This window comes from Dromiciops gliroides, chromosome 1, assembly GCF_019393635.1.
Source record: "Dromiciops gliroides isolate mDroGli1 chromosome 1, mDroGli1.pri, whole genome shotgun sequence".
Lineage (NCBI taxonomy): Eukaryota > Metazoa > Chordata > Mammalia > Microbiotheria > Microbiotheriidae > Dromiciops > Dromiciops gliroides.
The window spans coordinates 737,201,554-737,222,266 of record NC_057861.1 but is presented as its reverse complement, the minus strand read 5'-3'; the positions used below and the strand labels follow the sequence as shown (position 1 = coordinate 737,222,266).

Here is a 20,713-nt window from a genome sequence, read left to right as displayed (position 1 = left end):
GCTCTTAGTCTTTACATCTATTTTTCCTTGTTTTCCTACAGTATCACTGACACACCTTCTCTCATACATATATACATGTTATGTACATATGCATCAATACATATTGCTGATCATGTATTTTAATATCACAGCTTGGGTACAGCATACTGTCTTTCTAGCTGTCCTCTACCCTTAAGGCTTCCAGAATTTGGTTGGATCTTCTAAGGAGGATTTCAAGTAAGACATGGACAAGGATTCCACAGCATGAGAAAAATGTGGATAGATTGCAATCTGCACCATTGGAGGTACTGTCTGCACTGGTAAGATTATTGACCTGTCTTAGTATCTTTGTGATGACTAACTTGACAATATTGGGTCAAGTGAACTGAAAATGACTTTTAGATTAAATATGGTTACTTCTAAAAACCATTTGGGAGAGGTACTGTTATGAGAGAGACATTTTAGAGTAAAGTCAAAGGAAACATAATGTGCATCTGAACTTGTTGAGAAATTCATTTGTCCTCTGTTTTAGCCTCAAGATCAAAACATACACTGCACCAGCAGATGGGTGACTTTTGGCAGAATTGACTCTGTGCATCATTTTGGGATAGAATTCTTACTTGGCTGTGCCAACTGTAAATGAGTGCCATATATATATGGAGGATCCTCGGCCTTAGAGTTGGAAGAAACCATCAAGAGCAATCAGTCCCAAATGTTTATTTGACAGATGGGGAAACTGAGGCCCATAAAAGTGGTAGTATTCACTCAAGGTCATGCAGGTAGTAAGTAGTAGCATAACTCTTAGGCAGTACTTTAGTAGTAGCATTAATTTCAGTCTTATGTTATTATAATCAATACTTTGTCTGAGAGGTGGATAATTTTTGTACCGGTTACTTCAGAGGGTGATATTTTGAGGGAAATACTTCCTTAAGGTGATATAGAAAATGATCGAATTTTTGTTGCCGTTGTAGACTGTGAACTCCTTGAGAACAGGGTATTATCTTTTTTTTTTTTTTGCAGGGCAATGGGGGTTAAATGACTTTCCCAGGGTCACACAGCTAGTAAGTATCAAGTGTCTGAGGCCAGATTTGAACTCAGGTACTCCTGAATCCAGGGCCGGTGCTTTATCCACTGCACCACCTAGCCGCCCCAGGGTATTATCTTTTACCTTTTTTTCATATCCTCAGCACTTACTACTGTCTTGGCAGACAGTAGGTGTTTAATTAATGCTTATTGACTGACTATTATTACTTGTACTTTGGGGCCATTTGGCAAAAAGTACATTTGAAAACAGAAATTAAGTACAAAATTAACTTGAATCTTTTTCTCACACATCTCTCTGACAAGTATACAGACCGTTTCAGTGGGAAACTTCAGTCTACATTGACTATGGCATAAAGAGCCTCATTGTGGATATAATCCTGGACTTTTTATTAATGAGGTTTTCTAGAATTTTCTGGAAATGTTTTGTGGTATACTACAAAAGAGTTCCTGGATGACAATAGGGATTCCTTCATTTCAGTCCCAACTCTACCTCAGTTTCCTTATTTGTATAATGAAAGGGTAGAACTCTATAATATCATAAGGTCTTAACTCCCAAACCTTGTGCTATTATTCTTAGTACAGGGCTCCAGAAAAGAGCCCTTCTATACTACCTATGAGTGAAACAGCAAGGGAGATCAGCTATGTTAAACTACTGGGCTATGCAGAACAAAGAGAATGAATATTAATTCAAGGAATATTAATAAATGCTTTTTTCCCCCTTGACTTGATGCCTGTTATGGAGAGATGGAGCAACAGACCTATGGCTAGTAAGTATGAAGCACAATTTGAACTCAGGTTTCTTGATTCTAAAGTCATTGCCTCAATCACCAGGCAATTCTGCCCTATAGCAGGGGGAAAGAAAAGTTCTTTAATTCTTAAATGTACAAATATGAGAACTTGAGATCATGGGGTCATAGATATAGAGCTAGAAAGGATCCCAGAAGGTGACCCCTTCATTTTATAGATCAACAAAGGTCACAGGAGGCAATGCAAATCACCTAGGGTCAGGATTTGAACCTAAGTCCTCTGAATTCAGATTTAAGGCATTTTTAATGTGTCATATCAAGTTTTAGATTTCATTAAAGATTGTGCTTTAAAACGAAAAGTGTTTTCTATGCCACCTTTCAATTGAACCTCAAAAGAAAAAAAAAACTTGAGAGGTAGGTAAGATGTCATTAATATCCCCCTTTTATAGATTAGGAAAATGAGGGTCTGAGAAGTTAAGTGTTTTGCTCTTGGTTACACAGCTAGTAAGAGTTAGAGGCAAGATTTGAACATAGGTCTTTTAGCACCCTATCCACTATTCTATACAACCTCTCATTCAACAATCATTTATCCTTAAGTACCTAGGATGTTCAGTACTATCCTAGGTGCTAGAGGAGACCAAAAGTGAAGAAGATACAATTCCTACCTCCAGGAAACACAGTCTCTTAGGGGACCAGGATCATCTCTACTGTGGAATCACTTCTGGGTGGATGGGAAATCACGACATTACAGCCTCATACCAACCCATGAAGACTCTAAAGAACTCAACTACCTGGTTCCTTTCATTCCCCAGAAACTCAAAAGGGCGTGGGGAGAGGGGCCCTGCCTGAAATTCTCTGAGAGGAAATACTTGGATACTTCATTCAATTTCCCTTCCGCCACAGGTACAAATTATGAAATATGTCAGAAATAAGAAGTTGTTCCATTGTGTTACAATGAAATCAACATATTGCTAACATTTGCATATCATAGGATCATAGAAAAGTTTTTCAAAGGCTGTTAAGAAATACATGTCTTCCCAATGTTTTTTTTTTTTTTAAAGGAATAAGGTTAAAACATACATTCGTAAAACAGAAACTTACAAGGAGCTAAATAGGAGAGGCAGAGAGAGAACAGACAGAAAGAGAGAGGAAATACAGAGACAGAGACAGAAACAAAGAGAAAAGGGCAGGTAGGCAGAGAGGGAGAGAAATCATGGGAAAAAGAAAGACAGAGATAGCTAGATGGCTAAGTTGAACAACATTCAGAAAATCAAACCTGTTTTCTTAAACTTGTTTCTTATTTTAGAATAAGCATAATGAAGGGCATACAAATTCTTTACTGGAGGAAAAGCACATTCATCACATATACAAAAAAATCAAACAATGCCACTCCCCAAATAAAACCCCAAAATAAAATGGGTAAAATTTGTCCCCATTAAAAACTGTAGCAAATTGTGATGGAGGGGGTTAAGAACACACTTGTTCAATTATCTTCATGTGGTGCCTAATGTTGAGACATACATTTTTAGAGCTATCCTTACATTTCTGAGAATGGTTTACTGGATTTCATTTTGTCCAAAGTTGTAAAGTTGCTCCCTCTCATCCATATTTTGTTTATGAGTCAGAGATCTAGCCTCGGTGAATATCCAAATCATATGGCTTGATATCATCTTAATTCCGTTTTTTTTCTAGTTATTTTCAGGTCTCTCCCTCTCCCCTTACTTGCTGCATGGAGCCTACAGAAGATAGCTGTACTCACTAACCAGCTCTTCATATGAGAAAGTGTTTTATTCTTCCTACCTAAGTCTCATTTTATTGCCTGCAAGTGATAACCACTTCTAAATTGTTAGCTCACTCCTGAAGCCCGATGCTTGAGCTAATTTTTCTTTTTCAAAACTTAAATCTTAAAATGCAAGAACCACAACTATCCTTACAATGAGAGGACTGAGAAAATAGATTTCTATTTCCAAACGTACCATCGTGGGCTTTGAGAATATTTAGGACTCCAAAGGAGTCACAATTTCCCCCCAAAAGAGTTAATGGATACAACTGATTTATTTGCATGCGCTTGTCATCATTGTAGCCCTCTCCTAAGAGAGAGCTACAGATCTGAGTATATGAGCTTGCTAATATTTTCCTTTGGTATATGCACACAGGTCGCTGCCACCAGGCTGTCTTCAGTGGGATGACCTGGGACATCCCTATTGTTTTGATGGAAATGGGGATGCTGATTTTGTCTCATTTTCTATGTCAATCCTAACAAAAAGCTTTGCAGGACCTTGTTTTCAAAGATGAGAAAGTAACTCGTTGATAAGGCTACCCCCCAGGGAACGACCTCTTGTGGAGACAGGGAACATTCAGTTCCTCAAGTGCTTGGAATGGCTCAATGTGTTCCACTCAAGCTTCTCCTTAAACTTTAGAACCAAACAGATGAAACCCCACTGGAGAATTCTGACAAAGATTTGCTCAATTGAAACATACGAGCTATCATTATTACTGAGGTGAAGAGCAAAAAAATCCCATCCACACCAACTATAGGCAATTTGTCTTCTAAACCCACAAAAGGAAATGGCAGCAGGTTTCCAAGTCCCATAGAAGAGTAGTTTGTGGGGGTCAGGTTGGGAGCTTTGAACCAACATTCCTCCGCCCCTCCCTTCCCCCACCCTCCCCACCACTAAATGTCCAAGAGCCACACATAGGAAGGGATATGTATGGCTGCATCTGCAATCAAACTGGTCTTCAAGATTGGCCAATGGGTCACAATGGACTAGTTGGGGATCTTCTGCTCTATAAGAATAAGATGTTAAAGCAAAATTAAAAAAAAAGTTTCACTTTTTTGTGGCCAGATTTACAGTAAAATTAATTCAAACATTAATTTGATTTCACAAGCCCTTTGAAACCAGTTCATTGGACCATAGGAAACTAAAATAAAGGTCATAATAGAAATAGCCTGAGGCTTTTGCTTCTGGTTAGAGTGACAACATAATATATATTATAGTGCTAATCGAACTCTGCATGGCTCTTCATCCATTTGCACCCAAACTCTGAGGTATTAAAGGAGGTATCCTTACTTTACTGGCTCCCACGATTCCCGTTCAAAGCCCCTGTGAATTGACTGTGCAATTGAGGACTCCATCAAATCGACATATCTAACCACAAGTGGGGCAAACAGGTCCTGCAGGTGTTTGTGAAATTTTCCATTGCACAAGTTATCTAGAACAGACAAGTAAAAGTGGAGTGAGAACCCGCAGTCATTCTAGCCACCTACAGACTCTGAGCAGAGGCATTGTCTCATACAATAAACATGCTGCCGATAGGGAAGCCAAAAAGAAAAGGGAAAAACACACACACACACACACACACACATACACACACACACACACACAGAAAACAAAACATAAGAACGGCCTTGGAACTCATCCTTAAATCTGTTTGGAAGGAAGATTGAATTTTTAAAAAATCTTACCCATTTGTGTAGCCCTTTGAAAAAGAAAAACAGTCATGTTCCTTTAAAACAACAACAACAACATCCCACACCATTTCTTATGTTTTCCCTGCATATCTTCCCCCCTCCCCCAACATTCCCCAGGAGAAGGAACATCCTGTACAGCTCAATCTCTCCCCCACCCCCAGCCCAACTCATGTAGTATGGGCTTTCGATGCTGGAAGTTGCTTTTTCCTTTAGAAGATACATATGTTTTGATGAAAAACACCAAATGCAAAAAGGTAAAATTTGTTACCTTGCTTAGGGGAAAACACTCCCACTCACACATATACATACCCTCCCCATATCTTTTTTTTTCTTGTGCTTTAGTTGTGTTTACCACTTAGGGGAGAGCTACCTTCTAGCTGAATGCTCAGGAAAGGGGATGGACATCTGTGGGTGATGGGATCATCTGAAACTGAAAGGAACTTCCTTGGTCATATACTCCAACCTCCTCATTTTGTCGATGGGGAAACTGAGGCCCAAGGAGGTCAAGTTACTTGTCCCACTAGCAAGTGTTGGAAGCAGAATTTGATCCCAGATCCCCAGACTCTAGAGCCAATGTGCTTTCTGCTCTATCAGAGTGTCCCCACAGGCATCTGCACAAAGCCTGATTTTTGTAACAATAGGCTATCATAATCCATCTGCTACTTCTCCCTTCTTGTCTACTTAGGAAAGCAGAATGATAGAAGTCGATACATACAATCACTACGAAGGAAGTCATTGAGCAGTTGAAACAGTGGGAAGCTGTCCCATGAGTCTGGGGGCTGCACCTCCAAGGCGGCATCCATGTCCACTGCAAACAATGCCAGGAACGTCTCAGCATGCTCCACCATTAAGTCTGACCACCACGCAAAGGCCTTGAAGTTAGGCAGAAGAACAATGGGCAGAGAAATCATTAGCTTCCACCTTTACCTGAGGCCCCCCAGATGCAAGCCTTTAGCTGCTCAAGTCTAAATGGGCATTCAAAAGGGTCACTAGTTTTATTGTAAAGAGAACAGCTTTCTTTAAAAATACAATTGGGTATACAGAGCAGAGCACAAAGGCAACACCTGTCTTTATTTCAGGAATGTCTTGGAGGGTCAAGACTATTTGGGCCAGGCAGGGGCTGAGGTGGAGAGGATGGCAGCCAGAACTTCTGTTCAATTTACAATAACGCTAAAATTCTGAGTCATGCTACTGACCACTGTGCTTGACTAGTTCTTGTTTGTGAGTATCAAAAGTCGGGAGTTTCTTCACTGTGTTTATGGGTTTTCTGCTAATTTGAAATTTCAAAATAGTTAAGCATCTAGGACGTCTAAAGTTTGTCTACAATCTCACACAAACTCATTTACTTACATTTCTCCACCAATAGGAACTATTGCTATTATTTCACATAGGGTAAACACCAAGCCATGTAAATCTACCATTGTCAATATTTACACTCGGTTTTGTTCTTTAAAATGTCTTTAAGTAGTTGGGGTGGGGGTGGGAAGGGAGTGCCCTCAATTTCCTATCTGTTCCATAGAAACAACAGGCTAAAGTTGAGAAACATGATGAGATTAGGACTTACTTTTCTTAAGGATGTAGGGGTTGGGGGATTGGAAACACATGTACCTTGAAAACCAAAAAATATCAGTGAAGTAACTCATTTTCATGCACGTGGATTCTCAGAAATCATTGTGCAGGGTCTCTGTGAGTGACATTCTCATCAGCCGTGGCCAGATGTGAATGTACTTTGAAGGCATGCATGCATGTTTAGTAATCACTTCTGCCAAGGGAGCATGCAGCATGAGTGGTGATGTCCACAGGACCTCGTGGGCTCACTTGGAAGTGATAGAGCAAAAGAAAAAAAAGTAACCCACCATCTTGCCTCCCCCTCCCACAGTGGCTGAAAGTATTTACATCAGAAACACTTTTGAGCATTCACCCAAAAAGAAGATGGGAAGGAGACTGGAAACATGAAAGATGATTATGGAAAAGAATTCCATAAATGAAACGGGCTGTTCAGTGACCAAGCTCTTCTCAGACCTATTGGTTATTTGGGATGTTCTAACAGCCACTAAGAGGCAGAATATCTGCCTCTCTTCTTTCATGAGATTCCATATTACTTACTTCTCCTTTATCAACATGGGGCTGGTTTGCAAATTAAATGAAAAAAATCAAGTCATGGACCATTCTGCAAGGTCTGCTTGACTGGAGATATATAGATATTGTTTCAATTTTAACACACAGTGAAACCTCATTGGTTCAGAATAATTATGGGAATGGGGAAGGGTAATGAAGGTGACCAGTCTCATACTCAAAAGTCCAAGTTAGAAAATACTTTAAGAGAACAGCATTCTCATAACTCTGGTACAATTCTGAGTCATCTTAAGTCGACACTAACAAGTAAAAGGAGTAAAGAAAGCAGACAAATATGACTCTTAAGAAGTCAGTCTTATATGCCATAATCCTACAGGTTTCACTTTTGACTTTGTATCCTTAGTGCCTATCACAGTGCTGCCAAATAGGGGCAGGGTCAAATATATAATGACCTATAAATATAATATAAATAATATCATATAAATGACCTATTTTTCCAGTGCTATAGGGAAATCCCAGTAGTGAAAGCCCTCTTTGACCAGTGCAGATTGGCACCTTCTTTGATACTTAGAGTCTTAGTGAGCTAGCTCGAACACTGAGATGCCAAATGACCTGTTCAGGGACATATAGCCAGTATGTGTTCAGGTTGACTTGAACTCAGTCCTTCTGGTTTCAAGGCTGACTCTCTTTCATGCTGCCTCTCATACTACAAAGTAGTTTCTTAGTAAATGCTTATTGATGAACTGACTGATTGATTAGATATAATTTAACTTACCACAATAGGCAGCTAGGTGGTGCAGTGGATGAAGCACTGGGTCTAGAGTAAGGAAGACTTGAGTTCAAATATGGCCTCAGATACTTACTATGTGACCCTGGGCAAGTTACTTAACCCTATTTGCCTCCATTTCTTTATCTGTAAAATGAGCTGGAGAAGGAAATGGCAAGCCATTCCAGTATCTTTCCCAAGAAAACCCCAACTGGGGTCATGAAGAGTCAAACACAACTGAAATGACTGAACTTAAAATAATCAATTACCAGATCCACAAAGACACTGGCAAAAATACTTCCCCTTTGTTTATACATTGGCTTAAGAACATCTACTAAATTTCCTTTTATTCACCAGTGTGGTACTAACAATTGATAGAGTAGGAACATTGTAAGTTGCATTGGAGTTTTCCTAATTTCTAAATTAGCAGGGGTCTGAATGAATGAGGTTTTACTGGAAACTTGTGCAGAGAGATGAGAGCCCCAAGGCTCACAACTTCCTCTTTGGACACCTGGTTATAATCAGCATGGATGAAAACCCTTCATCTCACCTTTGATGCTTTACCATCCCCTTTTGGGAAGAGACAATCTAAATGTCAGGTCTGATGACTTTCCCATTGTCCCCTGCCCCATGTTAGACTGCGTATCTCAGACAGTCCTCCATGGCCTTCTTAAACAGCAAAAATCACTTTCAAAGGTTGAGGTATAATGTTCTCCAGGATTTTGGGTCAGTTTTTTGGTCAGCGTTTTGGTGGATTTCACCTCTATACAGCTTTCCAACAATTAGGACTGTCCTAAAGTGGAACAAAGGGCTGCCTTGGGAATTTCTGGGTTTGTCCACCCACCACTGTTGTATAGAGGTGAAATCTCCAAGGGGAGGTAAGATGATCATTTGTTGGTGCTATAGTAGAATGGATTGCCACTCAGATATGCAGGTGTACAATTGGGTTAAATGAACTCTGAACTTCTTTATAATTCTGAGATTATGTGAGTCAATAGAAAAAAATATTTTTTAAAGAGACCAAGACACCCATGAGATGCCACTTGTTGTAGGGGACAAGAAAGAAAAAAGAAAAACCTTTTTGAACAGAGTGTTTCTCCACTCAAATGAAAATGTAAATGGCACTTATTACACTGTGTGGCACATAGTAGGCATTGCATAAATGCTTATTACCCTTCCTTTCCCTTTGCTTAAATCTGCTTCAGTCTTGCCTATCTCTCCATTTCACATTATGAATCCAAGAGCCAGGGGCATCTAAGATCACATTCAGTAAAAGGCTTAGCACATGGTTGACAATTAGTTATTGAACAAATAGTTCCAGAGTGATGATACTCTTACCAACATTATCTTTTCTTAAGTGTATTTTCTAATGTACTTTAATATTGAAGCTTGACCACAATACTATGATATTTTAAAGTAACAAAATACAGCAACCAACCCAACCTATAAAAACTCTTAGGATCAACATAAAGAATAGTGTGTGTGTGTGTGTGTGTGTGTGTGTGTGTGTGAGAGAGAGAGAGAGAGAGAGAAGGAAAAACACACAAAGAGAGTGAGAGAGATAAATAGCGAGAGAGAATGAGAGAAATAGAGAGAGAAATACACAGAAACACACACACACACACAGAGAGAGAGAGAAAGAGAGAGAGAGAGAGAGAGAGAGAGAGAGAGAGAGAGAGAGAGAGAGAGAGAGAGAGAGAGAGCAGTATTTTTTGCACATCCCAAAAGAATCACAAATGACTCTGTTGGGGAGGAGGACCCAAAGAAATATCAATCCCAGTTTCATCCCTGTGAATAGTGAAGGCACACAACTCATTCATCAAACAGCCTGGCTTTTCACTTTATGATAGAATTTTAAGTTCCTTGATTTCAGAATCAGTTTCACTCCTGTCTTTGTTTCCCAAGTGCCTAGGACAGTGGCTGTGGTACATAGTAGGTTCTTAATAAATGCTTGATTGATTGATTGCTGTTGAAAAGTTGGTTACTCTGTTGGTACAGGTGAATGCAATTCTTGTAAATGTTCTAATTCAATGTTAGAACTACTTTGAGAGCAACGTTTCTTCGAACCATCTTCTGAGCTGTTAATATGCAATTTCATCTCCCAACTGCTTACCTGTGTGTTTTAAAAAATATTCCCAAAGAAAGGGAGTTGTGGTTTTAGGCAAAATCCGCCCAAAATGAAGTATTGTATACCTTACACACACGTTCACATGTATATATGTACCCCTGTGTGCCTAAATACATATATACATATACATACGTATACATAGAGAGAGAGAGATTGGGCAAAAAGAAAAGCAACAATACAGGACAGTTTATTTTTTTTATAACATTTCTCCCTGTTGAGGTTCTGAGAGCAGAATACAATGAGGAGGCCATCAAGACAACATATTGGACAAAAGCTTGCCCTATTGTGGAGACAGATATGAAGTGCTGGACACTCTTAGCTGCTCCAAATTTTCTCTGGGACATTGAGATTGCTTTACTTTGGAATTTATTTGTTTTTGTTTTTGTTTTTGTTTTTTTAGTAAGGCAATTGGGGTTAAGTGACTTGCCCAGGGTCACACAGCTAGTAAGTGTTAAGTGTCTGAGGCTGGATTTGAACTCAGGTACTCCTGACTCCAGTGCTGGTGCTCTATCCACTGCACCACCTAGCTGCCCTATTTTGGAATTTAAAATGAATTGAAAGGTCATTTGACAGGGAGACACTAAATCTATGCTACATTTTTGTAGGTCTATTGTCATCCTATACTGCAGAAATTTATGTGTTATGATTTATTAATTTTCTGTAGAATTCACTGCTCAAATAATGGATTCACACTTTGCCAGAAAACAATCATAGTGAGGTGGGTCCAATGGAATTGGGTTCCTAGTTAATCTTATTGGGAATCATAGACCCATCATTAATGATCTAATGTAAATCTTACCTTCTCCGTGACAACTTCTATCCCATTTGGAAGTGATCTCTCCCTCACTCTGAAATTCTATAGCATTTGTCACCTGTGCTGACCTTCTTGTGTTAGTTATCTTTTTATGTGTGGCATTGTGTGTGGGATGCTAGGCATGGCGTCAGAGATGCCTGGATTCAAATCCTGCCTCAGACACTTACAAACTGTGATCTTGGGCAACTCAGTTAACCCATCTGTTTCGGTTTCCTCATCTGTAAAATGGGGAAAATAAAAGGACCTACCTCCCAGGGGTGTTGTGAGGATCAAATGAGATAATAACTGTGAAGCTCTTAGCACTATTCCTGGCACATAGTTACGTGCTATATTAATGTTAGCTATTATTGTTATAATTATTATTAATTAGCAATAATAATAGCAACACTCTCCCCTCATAATGATAATACAATCCCCATAATGATGATGACAAAATAATAAATCTTCCTATTACTAAGCCTCTATCTACTCAGACTTATCTATTATGTCAGAGAGAGTAGCTCTGTATTTGTGGAGGCAACTCCAACACTAACAAACCATCCATTCTTTGTGTATTTCTTTCATTGTATTATAAACTCCTTGAGAGCAATAATTTGCCTTTCTATAGGACTAGCTGGCATGGTGCTGAGCAAAGAGCCAGGAGCTCAATGAATAAAATCGAATGGGTTATGTAGGTTTACAATTTGGCTAGGATGCTTCTCCTTAAGTGTGAGTACAATTAAGCTACTATACCAAATGTATCTAAAACATTTTTTTATATAACTGAACTTTCTGGATATCCAAAGTACACCGAGGTCATCATTAGTCCTAAGAAAAAATCTTAGATTTCTGAAAAAAAATCTGCCAATTTACTTTTGTTCTATCTCATGGAATCATCTATGACAGTGATTTTTTAATATGTAAAAGCAAAATGTTTTGTGACAATCCTTGTCAAGATAGTTCTGGATGATGATGAGGGGCCTGCAAATTACTTTCAAAATTCATGCTTTCCCCAAAAGGTGTGGCTCTTCTCTGGTGTCTCTTTGGACGCAACTTTGTGAAATGTCTTTGCATCCCACCACCCCCCAAACCACAGGTAGAATTGGAAATTAATTCACTTAGAACTCAGTGTGGCTCACGATTCCCTTCAATATTCACAAATCATCACAATAAAGTGTTGATAATACCAGTTATCCCATGAGAGTTGGCATAGTGGGGAAAGCTTTCTGTTAGCTCAAACTAAAGACAAACCTGGAAAAAAATATCCTACATTCTCTTGAAGAACCCACTCGCTGCTGCTTGAGTCAGTAGCATGGCCAACATGGAAAGATCTTTACTCACACTCAGGAAAAAAACAAACAAACAGTGGAAGTCATCTTGGGCAGGCCACACCTGAGGGGCAAGGCAAGGATTAAAAAAAACAACAACCCAACCCTGTGGGTTTTATTCACTTTTCTGCCATATTCCTCACAGCTGTGAAAAGCTTGATGTTGCTTTGAAATTATAGTTCTAATCTTAAGGAAATATAATACCCTTCCACCTGGATTTGGGAGAAAATATTCCCTCTTGGCCACTCTCTCTATATATAAATACCGTATATATGATTCACATACAGACAATATTAGAAGAAGATTAGTACCATTCTAACTAGCTACTGGTTACTAAGTTCACTACTCATCTGGCATAAGAAAGGTGAGTGCAGACCAACATGGGTAAATACAACAGGCTAAGTAAGGAAAGAGTCCAGGCAGGTAGGGTTGTGTTAGGATGTAACCGCAGTCCTTTTTCAATATACTGATTGCTTCATGCATGGACCAGCTCACCACCCCACATTTACACTTCTGTGGGGGGAAACCAATTCCAAAAGCAGTCCATCTGAAGGTGCTGTTACATTCCTTTAGGGGGGGCAGAGTTACAAAGCAAGGAGCGCCCAGGTAAAATCCCATCGGAAAACACTGCATTAAGAGGGCATGCATGGAGTATGACAGGAGGTGACTTGTTCCATTCAGTTTGAGTCACATACCTCTTTCCCCTGCCAGGATCATCCAAGAATGAATGAACAGTAGAAAAACAGGGAGGAAATTTAAATATGTAATCAGGCATTAGTTGGGACTGTTGGATTTATGGTATGTTAGTTATTAGTGAATTGTATTATCAAGGTTCATTAGATGGTGGTTATCTTTTTAGGTGACTGTGAAATTACTTTTACTGAGCGCCTTTAATGTGACCCATCTAAATTTGAAGGAAAAGAAAGAGTGAATGTACCATTCAAGAAAAGGATGCCAAAGAGAACATTGTGAAATCTGGGTTTTAAAATTAGTTGGGACATACAGCAGTTTGTACAGAAAGGACTTATGACCAGCCAGACCTATGGAGTTAGCACCCTATAGGGTTAGGGTTTTGTTAGAGCTGTCATTCTGTGGTATTGCAAATACCATAAAAATGGTCTTTTGGACATGATGACAAGCTTTACTGATTAAGGAGAATATTGAAAACCTACATGATGAGCAACACAGAATAAGATCCATCTTGTCACAGCGTTAGCAACCCGAGGTAAACTAGAAAAAAATGGAGAGTCTACTGGAGAGTAGCAAAGCTTAGCAACAAACTAGAAAACATCACCTAGTATTCACACAACAGAGGACCAACATAAACACCGCCACCAACAACAAAAAGGACCAAAACGCACCCCAGGACCAACTCTGCACTGTGAGAATGGAATGAATTTGGGAGTCTTTGCCTCTGGGCTAGACTTACCTTGTTCTGTTCATGTCTAAAAACATCAGAAAATGGCGTCTGAATGGACAGAACACAGCCTACTCTTGAAGATGAATTACTTCCTCAAACCTCCCAGGCCAAAGTCTCTTTGACTCTTAACGGTGTTCTAGAAAGCCCAACTGTGTAAAGGAATATGGCAGCACCTCCAATTCAACTCTTGGCACATGGGGAAACAATGTTTTAAACCATAGGGAAACTTGTTTCTAGGGGACACCAATATCCATTGCATAGTGATTGATGCTACTCACCTCTGCATGGTGCTCTTCATTTTGCTGGAGGACTTCAATGACTAATTCCGCCAGGCGTATTGTGTCTTCTAGTTTTTTGGCAGGAGTGATTAAGCGGCCTACATTTTCTGCAGTACAAGAATTAGAGTTAAAATTCATCGCAAGTGTTGAGCAAGTGTTGTGGCCATTAGAACTAGTGGGTACGAAATCCCAGAATAATTTAACGGCTTAAAAAATAAATTTTCCCATGCAAATGTTAAATGCTACATCATTAGTAGTGAGCAAACCATGAAGCCACTTTCAAAAATTATTATAAGATTATGACAAAACAGTGCTCCAGCTTGGCATCTGCCCATTGCATTTTCAGTCATATGCTACTACCTATTTCAAATCGAGTGATAGTGACATATTGTACCCACTAGAGCATTCTCTAAAGACAGCATCCATGGGTGACCTTGTATGCCACCAAACTTCTGCATAGGCTAAGACTACCTAGAAACCCTGCCTACAGAATATTTACGCTACATTTCCACCATGCAGAGCTTCTGGATCCTTTGGCAAATATCTCCCTCTTGGGGAACATTTCTACTAAAGGTTTACATAGTTCATTGGCTTATTTTTTAAAAAAAATATTAGGCCCAGTTGAAGGATGTGGGTGGTTCAAGCAGGGAAGGAAGGGGAATGGAAGAAGCACTAATTCTTATTTGACAGAAAGGCCTCTGGGTTTAATTGCCCCATTGTTATCATCAGTGAATACTCAATTGTAGGGTTGTAGGGAGGACATTGGTTGGCTTTGCCCATCCTTCTCTGGTGGCTGATTAGATTGGAGCTTCTCTGAAGGGAGGCTAAGTCAGAGCAGTTCAATGGGGTACTTGCAGTAAAAATAAAGGATGTGTGTGTAAGGCTTAACCACACTTTCAGAAACTCTACCTAGGATACATGGTTTTCTCATGGCTATAGCTACTATGATCCTTCCTAGTGAGCAGGGAGGAGCAACCAACCCTCCCCAATATGCTCACTTATTTATTTTAGCAGCAAAAGTATCTCTTTCAAGAAATCATTGGGGAAGTGATGTGACTAAGCATTACCTCTGTTGGTTGATTCCTTGCTCATGCTAGAATGTATGGCAGTTTTGCTATTAAAGATGAAAAAGGCTATACACATAGGATCATAGATTTAGAACTTGAAGGGGTTCCAGAGGCCATCTCATCCAACACTTTCATTTTACAAAGGAGAAAATGGGCCAAGGGAAATTAAATGACTTGGCCAAGGTCACACAGCTCATCAGTCTGCTATATTCTGGAAGAGACTAATGATTGTATACTACTATTTTTGTACTCCATGTCTTGTCAGAGAAGCTAGGTTAACCTCAAAGATCTAAATCCCATGAGTGTGTGTGTGAGAATGCGCATGCTGAGACATCCCCTTAAGAGGAGGCTTGAATTGCGTCCATCTGGATGCTCAATAGAATCCTAAAAAAAGCCTTCCATCATATCCTCCTCCTCCTAGCCTTGTTAATATCTTGGGTGGTTAGGGGAGCAGATTTAATTAACATTTAGCTTAATTTCTCAGGAAATAGAGCTATTTGCTCAGGACTTTTGGACTTTGTGTGCATGTGTGTGTGTGTGTGTGTGTGTGTGTATGTGTGTGTCTGTATGGCAGGGGGGAAGATAGGTATATTTTGGCTTTAATTGAGTTTTTCTGGGGTGGGTGGGGGAATGGGTTGCTTTGTGAACTTGTTATGTGTAGGGATTGTTTCATTCTTTATATCTGTATCACTAGCACCTATCATTTATTTGAGCACATAGTAGGAGTTTTATGTATTAATCAAAGCTTCTTCTTGACACAGTGGAAAGAGTACTAGGATTGAAGTCAGGAAGATGTAAGTTCAAAGCTAGCCTCAGATACTTACTAGCTGTGTGACCCCAGACAAGTTTCTTAACCTGTTTGCCTCAGTTTCCTCAACTGTCAAATGGGAATAATAATAGTACCTACCTCCCTGAGTTGTTGTGAGGACTGAGATAATATTAGCAAAAAAGTGCTTAGCACAGTGCCTGGCACATAGTAGGTACTATATAAAAACGTACTTATTTTCTTCCCTCTGTGGTTCAGTGAAGGTTAGCAAATTGATATTGATTTCATGGAATGCTTTCTCTTGATTGAATTCTATTGTAGGAGATTGTAAATACTTTAAATAGCTCATTGTTTCCCTTTGTGCATGATCAAAGCTAATTTATATATGACATTGTACCCCTTAGGATGTAAATTCCTTGAGGACAGAGTTAATTTTGTTTTTTATATGCGCCTGACACTTAGCAAAGTGCTTGGTATGTATAAGTGCTTAATAAATGCTTCTTAGCTGATTGAACCATGGATGGATAGAGAGAAGAATTTCTTTGCTAGGCCAAGAAGCATATTAAACCTATCCCTCCGGCAGCAGTTGAGAATACACTAGTGAAACATAAATTCAGGTTTCTTAATACATTGTAAACCTTTTTCTTTTTATTGTTCAGCTTGGGGAAAGCAAGACATTGGCCCTTGGAAATCTTATGAAAAGAAGGTCATTTTGACTGTGCCTTCTGGATACCCAAGTGTGTGGGCAATGAAAAAAATGACCCACTCTCTGATATGATACCCCTTTACAGAGACAAGACCTCTAGGGTCATGTGAAGGGGTGGTCTATACTAAGACTCAATGATGGCAACATTTGTCTTACACTCGCATGGAAGGAAATGGAGATGGCATAGGGAGACCAGGTTCCTAGTGGTAGGGGATGACATGTAAGGACTGTAGAGGCTAAGTAGTCAAAGGCGATACTGTGGACTTGAGGTTACTTACCTGTGAGTTATTTGACAAGTAATCAATGACCATTTTACCTTCTGTCTTTAAGGTCTTATAAAACATACTGTGCACACATGTATGGGTAATAAGTGCAGGAGGAGGTATTTTCATGTTGACAAGTTACTTCACAAAGTGAATTTATCTTTGTCAGTACCTAGCATGAATATTTCCAAAGGATTTGAAAATTCCCCATCCTATCCATATTACCTATCACATACACACCTACACACACACATACACAGTACCTGGTAAACACACCATCCTGCACATTAATACATATCTGCTGGGGAAACCCACTTAGGGTATCTTTAAAATCCCTCATTAGCTTTTAAACAGTTGAGAGTTCTGAACTTTGGGGAGTAGTCACTAACTCTAGCATGATTTGACTTGATGTGACTTATTACTATTACTTACCCATTCAAGTTGACAACTTTCATACACAGTTGCTTTGAAAGACTATTTTTTTAATTTGGAGAAATTTAAGATGCTTTAAGCAGGTCCACTAAAATATATGTATTAATGCTCAGGAGTTTTTGATTAACTACTATCTATCTATCTATTTTGATAGATATGCACATATATGTATATGTGCACCTAACCTTTTCATGGTTGTTTGCAAGTATACACATATATGTGTTTGTTGTGTTATATATATAATATATGCACATATATTATATATATACAGCCAGTATGTTTAATAAAACCCCTTTCAATTCTTAATTTTAACAGGCAGCCATCCAAGTAAATCACTTAATAATCTTCAGTCTACAAAGCCCAATCTGCTAATTAACCCATGCAACCAAACATTGATTTTTTAGGTGCTTGATGGAGGATGAATGCCCAATTAATAGAAAATGGATTCATGGAACTTCTTAGGAGAGAGATGTTGCCTGCCATTTTTATAGGTCATCTCTTGGCTAAAGGGTAGATGTTGATACTGAGAATGCCTCTCTAAGATGCTGTCTTTACAGAAGATGCAGGGGTAGAGGATCTTGCTAACCAGCAGAGGCTAATGGACACACACATATGCTTAAGACTATTTTTTGTTTGCTTTTTGCTTGGTTTTACGTGTTCAAAACTGTCTCTGCTATGCTGCAATATCTCTGTGGTCCTCATGTCCCGGTAGCAGCTGGAGCACTGGAGGCTGAACAAATACAGTATACTTAGAATGACATTTCATACAACAGAATTTAAGCTCATACGTATAAAAAATTGTCATGCAAAATGTTATGCAACAACAATGTTATTTTGTGCTGACATTGAGATTTGAAAATGTTGCATATGTCAGACATTGCTAGACAAAAAATGTGGACATTTGGAAAGAAATGCTATCCTTCAAGTCTATGAAAAGCCTACTAAGTTCCAATTGAGAGCTGAACGGTCTCGGCTTTGGAATGACTACCTGCTATGTATCAAGACCAAACCAAATTTTAAGGAAAAAAAAAACATGGACAGGGAAGCCAACTAAACTAGAAAACAGCAGAATGAAGGAAAGGGAAACCGATACTGTACTTGGTGTTTGCCTAGGTATGCCCTTGAGTCTCTGAGTTAGCGTGTTAGTCTGCCTTTGCAAGGATGGAGGAGGCCCTCGTGGTGGCCGGTGAGCTGTTCAGGTAGATGAGGGGAGACAGTAAAAGTAAAGAGACAAAGTGACTTTAACAAATGGTGACAAATAAGATGACCAACTTGGAACAAAACAACAGAACAGAAGCATAAACGGTGATACAAATGGAGAGCTGCTATTATTCCAGAATATGTCAATGATCCTCTGGGTATGACATAATTGGACAGGCAACAGCACCACTTCTACAACCCTAGCCCTCCCTGGTCAACAAAAGATGACAATATCCTGTCTTTAATGGAGCCAACGATCATGTGAACATTATTAACTTGTTGAAAGGACGTGAACATTATTAGCTGGTTGAAAATTTATTTTGAGAATTATAGTACCAGTATTATAAAGATTGTTTCTTCCATTGTGATAACAGGAAATATTTCTTAAGTAGTCAATGGTCAGAAGCCCTGATTTCTAGACCCAGCTCCCACCACTTACTGGCTTTGTGATTGTGGACAAGTCAATGAATCTCTTTTGGAGCCTCAGATTTCCCATCTGCAAGATGGGGATGATAATGCTTGCCCTGCCTAACTCTTGAGTTTGTTGCAAGGTTCAAAGGAAATAATGTTTGGGAAAGCATTAAAAAAACTACAGAACACATACATTATCAGCTATAATTATTAATTTCCTTGCCTTCTCTGAAGAGGGGGAATGCAAGACAAATTGCTTTGTAAAGATTTTTTTTTTAAAAAAAAGGAAATGTCTACATTAGTTCAAGGTAGCTGGAAAATATTCTTGCTCCCTTTGTGGAATTTAAGCCTGTAAAAATCTGTCACTTGAAAAAAAATGTGTGGATTCTGATTGTTTTCAGCTCATTTAATTATTTTCAATTTGGAATTCTCATGGCTTTTATATTGTGGGTTGAATCATATATAAAAACTTGCCAGCTCTATCAAATATGTTACTTGCTATTCCAAATGTTAGAATACTGCAATTCGAACTTGACCCATCTGTCATATAGTTTACAATATCAGCCCAGCAGAAAATTCTATGACAATAGCCCTCTCTTCAATATAAATACCAATATCCAGCAATATCTGAATCTATAATTCTCCCCCTTAATGAGAGTCTTTGGAGCTTTAGGAAAGGTACTCCCTGCTAATATTTCTAGTTTTTAGCAATCTGTATGGTGAGGGGGCCACTTTGTTGCCAAAAAGATTTCTTGGTTTGCTTGAATTTTCAATGGGGAGGAAGAAAAAAAAACAGATTTGGCTGCAGGTTATAGGAAATAGATTTTGGGTGTTTTGAATTCTAGGGGTGTTAATAAAGGGATCGGGATAGCGGGATGAGCACAATATTCTGCTAAGCCATCTGTTTCAAAGCAAAAGTTTAAGGGATCCTTTTCAGTGCTGGACTCCTTGAATGTGGCAGTGTTGGATGTAGAGTTAAAAAAAAATTGAAATGCTTCTGGCTTTGCTACACTTTGGAATGTTATCACAGGCAGGCCCCACTTTAGGCAATGGACGTGTTATCTGAAAAGTTGAGTACGAAGTTAAGTTAAAAAAAAAAGATTTACTTATATGTTAAATGTGCTAGAAAGAATTGATATTTAAAGAAAGTCCACTATTAATCCCTTTGTAAAGCAAATGATGACCCCATAACATTTTTTTGGGAAGATCTCATTGTTTTGCTCCCCTGCCTTAAAGTGAGACTCTGGCTTCTTCTATACATCATGACTCACTTGTCCCCAGTCATGTTTTGCTCAGGATGTGTAATCTACATTCCATATCTCATGAAAACTCCTTGTCCAGCCTCACAGTAACAATGGGTCCTCTTTTATCCGCAGTTGATTGGCTGACTCACAAAATAACAAAACAAACTCCTTGGCCACCCCAAGAAATGATGGATAATGTTTCAAGGTCTTGAAGAATTAGGGAGAGCTCTAGAAAGGGATTTCTTTCTCTTAGCTGTCTGCCCTCTATTCCAGTGGAAAGGTTTGACACCATGAGAAAAAGAAAAAACCCAAACATTCAAAAATCCAACCCAGATCATCATACCTGGAAGTTTCCCACTGAATTTACTCAATTACCATAGCTTGTGTTTACACAATGAACTCACTTTGGCTCCAGAAAAGAGAGTGAAATGTGACCGATACAAACAAAGAGAGGCTTTTTTGGAATGCTCACATCAGCCAAAAAAGAAAGAAGGACGAGACATTCCAATTAGCTCTCAGATAACCTGGCCAGCTATGGTTTTGCTGCCAGCCACAGAAATAGCCATGAATGGATGGAGCTGACAAGTTGCATCA

The 20,713-nt window shown here is 39.1% G+C and overlaps 1 protein-coding gene across 24 annotated transcripts in view; it reads right to left on the bottom strand.

The window, feature by feature from the left end:
• The window catches only part of CADPS (calcium dependent secretion activator), a 555,724-nt gene that overhangs the window by 110,154 nt on the left and 424,857 nt on the right, over nt 1–20,713 (bottom strand). For 7 of the 24 annotated variants that reach the window (XM_043978806.1, XM_043978808.1, XM_043978810.1 and 4 more), the window contains 3 exons: nt 14,031–14,137; nt 5,957–6,113; nt 4,841–4,982 (listed from right to left, as the gene is read on the bottom strand). In XM_043978806.1, the coding sequence (XP_043834741.1) occupies nt 4,841–4,982; nt 5,957–6,113; nt 14,031–14,137 (406 nt within the window). Of the gene's footprint in view, nt 1–4,840; nt 4,983–5,956; nt 6,114–7,347; nt 7,369–13,027; nt 13,037–14,030; nt 14,138–20,713 lie in introns of all 24 variants that reach the window. The other 17 variants (XM_043978803.1, XM_043978784.1, XM_043978786.1 and 14 more) reach the window with 3 other exon arrangements.